An 11,267-nucleotide genomic window follows, 5' to 3' on the forward strand; every position below is an offset into this window, starting at 1 on the left:
AATCAGTGATTATTTACTGTTTTTCAGAGATAATACACTGATTCACTTTCAGAGAGTGATTTATATTGCAATAGATTTAACAATTATCAATCTTTTTCATGCATTTTAAATAAATTTCAACAAAATATTTTCATCAGAAATATAAATTTGCCTTAATATAACATAATAAGCAGAATTAATATTAAGAATATTACACAAGAATATAATCATGTACACATAATACTTTTGCAAAAGAGAGAAAATTTTTAAATAGTAAGATGTATGAGATAAAATTTTTATTTAAATTCGATATAATTTTCTATATTTAAACTATTTCGATAATTTTTTATTTGAGAGATATTTTATTTATATATTCTGAATGGATAAGTTTTCTACTTTCTAACTTTTGCACGGTAAATGGAATACATGGCATATATGGCATTTTTCCTTTGCATTTCCAGTTTTACTAGATTACTACAAAAGTGTTAAAAATGGAGACTTGAATCGTTCGCAGCACGCGCGTCGTTGTTTATTCGATAATCGCGACTAAAGTACGAAGAGCAAAGAGCTCTTTTATATTATTCCTCGCTAAAATGATATTTTAGTATTACGACAAAAAAGAAGTAAAGAAGCGCAACATGTACATATAGAAACACTATATGAGCACTCGTATCTCTTTGTCGCGAGGAAATTTTGCAAAAAAATTTTTTTTTAAATTATGACTTCAATAGCTAAAGATATTTAAAAAATCTTGTTTTTTATGTTATAACATATATATATATACATATATATATCAATCTATATGCATGTGTACATACATGTATGTGTCCAAGTGGACTAATTGTGATAATTGATTGCCTCGCGAAACTGAGATATCGATTGCTCCAAAATTGTCAATCATTTGTGGATACGTCGTAAAATCGCAGAAAGCCGATGGCTAACGCCGAAACATCGTTCGTGTCTTGGAAGATATTGCTCCTTGTGTAATGATTAATTCCGCACGTTTTGTCGACATGATTGTTTCATCTTGCCTTTCCATAGAAAATATCATAAATATGCGCTAATCGCTTGACAAGTTCGTGGCCACGAAGATGTTCTAGAAGGCATTATTTTTCGTTTTTTATGAATGTGTTAACCGCGCTTCACCCTTCATTTCTTCATAATGCTTTCGCAAACACTAGAATACTTCCCAAAATTGACTTATCTGATTAATTTTATTATAATCCTAATTTTTTTCGATTTTCTTTTTAAGATAAAATTTAAAAAAGACAATAAAAAAATTTATAATAAAATAAACAACTAAATGACATAAAATAATATAACTAAAGAAAATAAACTGGTAACAATTGAAATTTGATACTTGAAATATTCTTTTCATAATCAAAAATTATATATAAAATTTGATTTGTCAAATTCTGACTTATTAGTCAAATTAAATAGTGTGATTTAATAAATTTATGATTGTTGTAACTTATTATTATGAATTGAAAATCTTTATATTTGAGTTTTATTCAAAATTATGTTTGGAATAAATATATAAATACATTGGCTTCAAATTAGTAATGTCAAATTGACGTAAAATATTTGTATAATTATATGACCAGGTTATAAAAATAATTATAATAATATTATGACATTACTTTTATTTTGATTAATGCCAACTTTATAGATCCTAATTCGTTTAATAATTCTTTAATAATTCAAATTAATTATTTTTTAATTTTTTAATTTTGTACTACTTTATATTTTTGTATCATCGAGCCTTTAGTTGCATCCGTGGCCACAAACCGCACGTTCCAGAGATCAACATGAATTATAATACGGACCTTGGGCCTACTAGCCTAGGGATACTTGTCCATACTATAAGACTTAACTAAACGATGAGATACTTCATACAGTAAACGTTGTAAATTATTTGACGTTAAGAAACATTAGGGGTAACAGTTCCTGTATTCCTCAGACATCGTACATTTCTATATTCAATTCGATAATATTGCAAACGCGTGATTATCCTTATTGAAAAAAACCAAGAAAATTTATTGACCGAATTATTGGCGAATTGGACAGAATATGTATCTAATTTTAATTATTGTATCGGATAGTTTTAATTGGATGAAAAAAATTAGGAATTATCAAACTGGGTGAATATCACTGTGGTTCCAGTTAATATTTTATTTTTCTTCAAAAATATTCCTTTGATTTCACCTAGATTTTATATTTTCTAACAATTAAACAAAATAAATCTGTTTTTAGCTTGTTTTCTGCATTTTACAGAAAATGCATATACAGTCATATTTTGGAGAAAGAAAGAGAGAAGAAAGCAATTTTTATATGTATATATTATGTGTGTAAAAAGTGAAAAAGTACAGAGTGAAGAGATTAACGTAATATTCTCGTGTGTATATGTTAACGACATTTGTCAGTATCCTTATTATTGAAAAATGTTGCATGGAACATTAATATTGAAATGAGACTTAATTTGATACTTATTGATAATTTTCAATGATATTTGTCAAAGATATTGACAAATACCGATAACGCAATCCATGATTTAATTTTTAATTAATATTTTTTTTCGCTATCTTCCGTTAAATCAGTATTGTGCAATATAATCATTAGGATATATGTGCAAATGATACTTTCTTTTTCATCTTCTTTTCCATCTTTTTCTCGATTTTTCTCCTTTCTTATTATCATTAGTCGTAAAATTGTTGCGTACTTCTTGCCAAGAAATTTGTAATGTTTTATTTATTGTCAATTATACAACATTATATGTTAGCAATTGTCGAAAAAAAGTCTCGAAAAAACACCAATTATATATGTGTGCGTGTGTTGTGCGTATACATACTGTATCACAGGGTTTAACTTACGGGTTTACTGCCACTGCTCTTTTCTCTATTTATTCTTGAACAATGCAAAATCTCTTTATTTCCAGTAATTTTTCAATAATTCAGTTATTATGTAATATTTTTAGCGAACATCATGAGAATATCAAGAGAATTTAGTAAATTAAATTTTTGAAAGGAAAAAAGAGATGAAAATAAGCTTATTCTTTAGACAATCCCAAATAACATTTGCTTAAATTTAAAAAAATTTACTTAATCTTTAATAAAAATATTTTAATTATGAAAATTTAGATTTGAAGGAAAATATAATTTTGAAGATTAAATAGTTGTAAGCGCAAAAAAATAAAAATTACAAAATTGGATCCAAAAAAGCTATTTCTTCGAAAAAAATCAAATTAATCAAAGATTCGGAAAGCAAAAAGAGCGATAATCAGTGTATGTACGCATGAGTGTGTATGTTTGTATATATTCGTTCAAATATTTTATGAAAAAACGTGCATCGATGTCTGGGAATACAGCAACTGCTTACGGGAGAGCAAAAGCGTTGGATCAGCAAGACTTAGGGCATTATACTACAAAGAGTATTATCATGCCCAACCCTTTAATATTTAAGTGCGAGTGAGAGTCTATCGAGCAAAAGAATGATAGGAAAATCTAACGAAAACGAAAAAAATGAAAAAAAAAACGCAAAAACCAGTACGCTCCTCTCGTTTGTGGGTTCAACTTTGTGTACATATTGTACGAAAAGTTTAATAATAACTATGTTGAAAGTACTAGTCCTGTCTTTGTATAATTCCGTGTTATATACTCGTGCTCGTGAAGACTGCAAGCGGTGCCGCCGCTTCGTTTTGTCAAATTACGAGGAAGTGAATGAAATTTTTTCGCATTTTTTTCTATTCTATTATTTCTCGCATTTATTGTCAATATTGAATATGCCCAGGTACGTTTGAAACGATAATTGTCTCTTTAAAAATGAGAATATTTGCTCAACGTTTGAAAAATGTAATTTTATACAAGCTTCATTGTTTTAACATCTATACCAGAAATCTCTGAATAAAGTTTAATAAAATTTTATAATTTTTATATGCAGGAGAGAAATCGAATATATATTTCTATGTAACAGAATATTTTTAAAAGTAATATTTCGAGATTTTTATTTTACACTTAAAATATTATTTTTTTTTTATTTATTTCGATTGCAAATATATAATACTGTAACAATACCATATCATTATTTTAAGATATATCACTTTAGAAGTGTTATTCGAGATGTATTATTTAATATATATCGCATTAGAGAAAAAGTCATGATACTACGTAATTTTAATATCGTGTTGCATTTAATTAATTAGTCGGCACTGAACTTATTACAATTAGATTACATTTTATTTTAATCGAATTACGTTTATATATTAGCATGACATTTTTGCTCTTTTTTATTTTTATATGAGAAATGCATATGAAAATCACTTTCACTTCTTCTTAATCGAGATGATCGGCGCGTGTCCCTTGTTGCAATTATATCGAAAGAGACACGAGAAGAAATGCAAACGTTTAACCCAGAAACGACGGTCGAGAAGAGAAGCAAAAAAAAGCCGGATTGGCTAGAGAGAGAGAGAAAAAGATACTTTTTCAATGAGTGAGTCAAAAGTTACCAATTTCTACCTACGTTTAGAGAAGAAGTATGTTTTTTATTATCTCGTTTATCTTCGATTATATTCTTTTTGTAATTGAGATTTCGGCACCATTGCGTGAATCGCCGTTTCGTCGGAAACCGAATGTCGCCCTTTTGTGATGTCGAAAACGTCTTGTGACAATTTTATGATAAATTTCCTCGATATGGCGCGAATATGGCTGCCGAGATACTATATATCTAATGTGCTTTTTATCGTGAGCCCTTTTTCTACCGCGCAGCAAGAAGCACATTGATAAAGGTCAATTATGCTGTTATTATGCATTATTTGATAAAAATTGTAATATAATATGTCGCCCCTTCCCCTTTCTACTTTCGATGAACGAAAAGTTTCATACAATTTTCTAGATCAAGTATTTTTCAATATTTTGTACATAGATTTAATGGTAAATACGCGGAGTACACGAGTAATCATAAGACTGACAAAGATTGTAGATTTTGATGCACGATTTTAAAATCGTGTTATTTGATGGACTTAAGATTTTAATCAAATTCTACACGATTTCTTTTTAAGACAAATTACCATTTATCATTTTATCACTTTCCTCGATATATCAGAAAATTCTTTGCGTGTAATCAACAATAAACTCATTTCTTGCATTCTTTTGTGCATTTCTTGCTCTATTCAAATTCCATTATAAAATTATTACAAAGTTCTCGTACATAGAATCTAATATGAATTACACGTAAGCAGCAATACAACTCATTAGATTGATAAAAATCATTATTGGATCGATAGAAGCGCATGTAAAGACAAAAAAAAATATTATTTCATTAGAATGAAAAAGCATGTGACGTAATTCGACCAATTTGATCGAGGGTTTTTGGTTTCAGGCGAAACAGGCCAAATTTCACGAATGGCGCGTGCGAACCCCCCTGTATTTTTATGAATAAATAAGATATTTAAAGAAGAAAAAAAGAGAGAGAAGTAAATCTGAAGTCTGTTTGGAGATGCCTTTCATAGGGATTATAAATGTAGATAATATATTATACATAATGAACATAAATACGCTATATTATTATATATAAATATATATATATATATATAAATATAGTAAGAAGTAAATAGAATTATTATATATATATATATGATGAAAATAATATTATTACGAGTAAATATATATATAAACTGATTAAAGATTAATAAAAAAAAACTCGTCCGCCGTTTAATCATAAATCTCATACCTATTCTCCTGCATATTTCTCCTCATTTTATTTATAGTGATTTGTATTTGTTTTTTGATTGCAATTACTTACATATACATATCAGGAATATTATTGATAAACAATCAAATGCGATTTTTCACGCGTTTTTATTACAGACGTTCTTCATTACATTAACATAACAAAGTCTATACTTTCAAGGTACATGATAATCGTTTTAAAATGATGTCTACCTGTGAGATCTTTAAGGATTATGCGCAGTGTTCAAGCTCCCGCACGGAGCACATTAAGCTAAATTAGTCTTCGTTATTTTATTTATTTTGCAAATTGTCTTTATTTGTTCTCTCTCGCGAGTTTGCCGATTGGTAGTCATCGTTGATCGAGTCGTCGCAAGCGCTTGGACACTTCGATAAGATTAAAGCGATCACAGACAGAGGCATTTTGGAAGAAGAAACGTCGCGAACACCCCGATAATTGATACAGAGGCTAATACTTTTCAGGATTTCTATGATATCCGTATCGCACATAGGATGTTCCCATCGTTGCGACTCCATTTCACGACTCGGAGGCTGCAAGTGTAGCGAGTCGAGTTTGTAACGCAAGCTCCGTGTCTCGTTTCGTTCTCTCGGGGATATGCTCTTTATCTGATGTGTAATATATTATGTAAAATTAAGCGTAATTGTACGTTGCAATAAATGTAGTAAACAAATAGATAATATCTTGCGCGCGTAATGTAAAATATAAGACCTAAAAAGGGAGTAGGGGTATAGTAAAATTTGTAAAACGTAAACATCGTAGAAAAGTTTCACGAAAAAAGAAAACATTTACTCCAAATATAATAAGCAGAAAGCTTGCGAAATAAGACATTAAAAGAGGAATGATAAAAAGAGATTTCGTACACGTTCTTGTTAAGCTCTGGTATTTGCATGACTCTTCGTCCTTATGTTAGTTCGTCTATGATTATCTGTCAGTAAGAAAGCATTTATACTTCTAGTAGACCGTCATGTTATAGTTCTGAAGGCACTGTTCAAAAGTTTATTATATTTCTTAAAATAACGGGTCTTCACAAAACCACATGGTCTGACAAGGAGAGTCGTTATAAACATCGACATGACCATTGCACGCGCCTCCTTCGATCTATATCACAAAATTCAAAATAGAGTAGTCTCAACTTGACAGCCAGTGCCACAATGCCAATGCCGTATTTGTCGGGTCTGTGATCGATTAGGAATTATCGTGAGCTAGCAAAAATCGATGGTCAGAATTCAGGCTTATGATACGCAATGGCCGGTGCATCCATTAATTATGTCATATCAATATCGTATTATTATATTACACAAACGCTTATTAATTTAGAGGCACATTGCAAGGGTTTCGGTTTTTTTTTCCTTTTAAAGTTGCTCCCTACATTAATGAACTTATGACAATTAGCTAATTACGATTATTTAGTACGACAGCGATTTGGCATACATTATTGGAAACTGTACAGATTTCGGAGAATACAATAGTATTTGAAAATATTGCTTTGTACATATATATATAGAGAGAGAGATAGGGAGAAATGCGACGAGAACAAACGGTGAATACTTTTTGGAAAAAAAAATAACAATACGTATCTCGAGATACTTTACGGTAATATTGAGCTCAGAATTTCTTAAAATTAGACATAAAAATGTCAGGTGCATAAAAATAATAAGAAAAACTTCTAGATGTATAACGATTCAGATTTCCTTACCTAGGCAGGAAACTTTGGCTCTATCGCTACACGCTATTTGTACCTCGGCGAAAGAGCCGAATTTACGATTCTGCTACTAAGAACACTGATTGCGCGTCTAGAAGAAAAAAACTGCACGCAGCACACACAGTACCTAAATCAGAAACATATCATTTACATGTTCAGGAAGACCTTAACAGTACTATATATGCTCACGCTTTAATAAACCTGAATTCTACGCACGATTGCAATCAAAGAAGCATTCACTGTACTCAGAGAGTGTACTTTGCCGGAATGTTTAAATGTGGTATATTTCCTTTTTTTCTTTTTTTATTTAATCATTTGCACACAGCACTGAACTATTTTTGTTATTCGCGTTCATAAATTATTTGAAAGCTCTTAGTCTTTTGAACATCAAAGTCCAGGATGCTGCTCTGAGATATGAATGCTCTATTGGATGTACACAGTAGACAGCAAAAGCGTCTAGACCACAGAATGTTCACATTTGCTCTGGTGCAAAATATTGTTTCTTTTTTTCTCGAACTACAAAAATCAGGCTGATGCAATGGCAGATACTATGTATATATATAAAAGTTAGCTTTATAACATGTAAAACCTGATAAAGTTCTTAAAAAATCTAAAGAACATTCCCTGAACAAGAGCAATCACATGACAATTCAGTCCCTAAATATTTCGTATTTCAATCGTAAAACGCATCAAATAATTTTTTCTTTTTCTTTTTTTTTTTTTTTTTTTAAGGGAATCAAAATTCTAGAGTAATATGTATAATCGGCTTGTGATATATTTTATCGTTCCGTCATGGTACCAGCCTGGGTCTGATCAATATAGTCATGTGATTCCGTACAGTCTAGACACAGACACTTCTCTCCTGCATTCGTACAAATGAGCCACTAAGTTAGATCACAAAAAGTATGGTGTGGGCGTTAAAGGTGGGATTACTCTCTCGGAATCAGGCACTGCCTGGAACAGCACGGGTGTTCTCTGATCCACTGTTGTGAACTGCATGATACTAGCTACATTACCACATCGGTAACAATAATTTGGGGCTGACCATACTGTGACAAGTTTGTCATTAAACATGTACCTATAACCTGCCAAGATAAGAAGTACATATTATCCATGTATATTTTTCGTCCAAAGAAAATACGATAAAAATTAACATATTAAATATCATTGTAATATTTATGAATAAAAATAATATACCTTCTTGAACTAATTGATGTGCCCTACAGATGAGTTTAAGATCATTTACTTCCATAAACATGTAAGTCACTTTACTGCCAAATAACCAACCTGCACCACGCGGGCTTACTGTCCATGTTTCTACATCCTCTGGATCAGACCAGACCAAATCACAGAAAGCACCTATAATGCAGTAATTGAATAAAAAAGTCAATATCGTTTTACAATGTGTTTTATGAAAATAATATGTCTGTTATGTAATATTTAGATAATGTAAAATGTCAAATATCATTTTATATAAATAATATATTTTAGTTTTCATTATATATACCTTTGTGTGGAATCTCTTGATTCCTTTCAATCGTTCTAATTTGATCTAGTGTTCTAATCGCCGGTGATAATCCACCATGTACACAAAGAACCTGTTCATCGATTAACTGAAACAAGACATTTTATTCAAGTAATGTAAATATAGAAAATATTGTAAAATTTTGGAAAAAAATCTTTCATACTTACGGCAGCAACTGTGAGCAAGTCAAATACCCTACAACAGTACTTCCACGCATTAGCATTACCATATTTGTTTTGGCATTCATCTATAACCAATGATAAAAAAAAAACAATAAAACTCTTGTAAACAGTATAACTGAGCATAAAGTGATAAAAAAATTACTTACCGTAAAATCCATAAACGTGCGTGATTTGTCTAGATTCGTGATTACCACGAAGTAGCGTTATCCTATCGGACCATTTAGCTTTAAGTGTAAGCAACCGAGTGAATGTTTCTAAACTGTAGTAGCCTCGATCGACAAAATCACCCAGGAATATATAATTCGTATCTGGTACAGGGCCACCGTTGCGAAACAATTCCTCTAAATCGTAAAACTGCAACAATAAATGATCATGTGAGCGTCCCAAGATGTATAATTGAACCATGACTATGTACATTACTGTAGAGAATTCCAAAGCCGAGAGACATATTATACGAGAAACGAAAGAGAATAACGATACTGAATACGTTGAAATTCCATGGAATCCTTTAGGACTTAAAAATCAATCAATTCTATACATTGCTATAAATACTCCTAGCTTAGGTTAGGCCGCACATCCACTTACCTGGCCGTGGATATCGCCGCAAACCGTCACCGGGGTGGATACGGGCTGGATGTTGGACTCCTCCAGCAACAGATCACATACCATGTCACAGAGTTTCTGTCGGCAAAATTGTAAAAATTGACATGAACGTCACATTGAGGAGAGATAGGGCAAACACACGGACGAGGCAGGGGCGAGTAACCTAGTCGCGGGATCAAAATTAAATCGCACGGGGAAACGTATCGGCCAGTGCGCACGTGTTGCTTTACCTTGAGGTCATACTCGGGCAGGTATTTGCATTCTTTCGCGATCTCTATCCATTTATCGATGTCTGACATTTTGGATTCGCACTGTAAGAAAATACTGATCGCGCCCCCATAGAGCTATATACATACGTCGTCTGTACGCGCCCAATGTTACAGGAACTCGTACACAGGGAGATGGTGGAGGCGCTCGACGGTTAAAAAAATCGAGCGGATACGCATCGAAGCTCGCCTCCACATGAGAACGCGCTTGAAGGTCTGTTCTAGAGAGGACTGAGAGGTGTCATGGCCCGCTTTTAGGCGATCTCTGAAAGCGATAGGCCGGGTCTACAATAGACAATTTAAGACCTAAGCCTTAAAGCTATTCTACAATGGCCGTAGCATAAGATTGTAAGGCGTAAGATTCAAGAAATTGACCAAAATTGATCAAGTATTAAGAGAATACTCGACTGTGATTGGTCAATTTCTTGAGTCTTACGTCTTACAACCTTATGCTATGGCCATTTTAGAATGGCCTTTAAGAAATTGACCAATCACAGTCGAGTATGAAGGGATACTCGACTGTGATTGGTCAATTTCTTAAGGCTTAGGGCTTAAATTATCTATTGTAGAGCCGGGCGTACACCCTCTGCCGGGCATTAAAAATATGAAACTACAAAGCCAATGTTCACGAATATTATCAGACGATAACATATATGTTATCCTCTTTTTAAATCCTTTTTTTAAATTTTGTCTTTGATAAATAATATAAATTAAAGTATCCCGTGATAGTCGAAATTTCGAAAACGGAGTGAGGGATCAATCAAAATCATCTCGCCGTTTCGATTTTTCGATAGCCTCATTTCCTATGAAATGATTTTTACGGAAAATGGAATGTTATTCTAACCTTAAAACGTCTTTTAATCTAGAAAATACCTTCTGTTATAATAAAAAAATACATCTAAATTATATTCACTTTCTTTTATTCAGATTCTTTTATTATAATAATTATGTTCTTATCATAATTAAAATGATAAAAATAAATTTTTCGATTTCCTGAAATAATTGCAAACATGACGGAAGCTTCTTGCATCTTGAAAGCATCACTTTCGGTTAAAACATCTTCAAATCGAACACATCCTATCTAGATATTTTTGCATCATGACTGTTGGTCACGTTCAAGATTAATCGGCAATTTCATAACGAAATTATAACGAGTTTTTGACAACTGCTTGATTCATTGAGACACGAAATATAAAATTGACAAGAACGTGGCATAATTATCTCCAGCTCGAATCATAATACTGTCAATTCTGTTGAATCGTATCACT

At 31.8% G+C, this 11,267-nt stretch overlaps 1 protein-coding gene across 1 annotated transcript; it reads right to left on the reverse strand.

The window, feature by feature from the left end:
• Positions 1 to 5,812: 5,812 nt before the first annotated feature.
• LOC105250092 (serine/threonine-protein phosphatase 6 catalytic subunit) lies at positions 5,813 to 10,145 on the reverse strand. Its single transcript, XM_011256007.2, has 7 exons — positions 9,964 to 10,145; positions 9,716 to 9,811; positions 9,277 to 9,484; positions 9,116 to 9,195; positions 8,931 to 9,036; positions 8,621 to 8,782; positions 5,813 to 8,508 (listed from the first exon to the last, which is right to left on the reverse strand). The coding sequence occupies exons 1-7, from the start codon at positions 10,030 to 10,032 to the stop codon at positions 8,318 to 8,320; spliced, it is 912 nt and encodes a 303-aa protein (XP_011254309.1). The 5' UTR covers positions 10,033 to 10,145; the 3' UTR covers positions 5,813 to 8,317.
• Positions 10,146 to 11,267: the final 1,122 nt, after the last annotated feature.

This window comes from Camponotus floridanus, unplaced genomic scaffold (assembly GCF_003227725.1).
Source record: "Camponotus floridanus strain SB8 unplaced genomic scaffold, Cflo_v7.5 scaffold17, whole genome shotgun sequence".
Lineage (NCBI taxonomy): Eukaryota > Metazoa > Arthropoda > Insecta > Hymenoptera > Formicidae > Camponotus > Camponotus floridanus.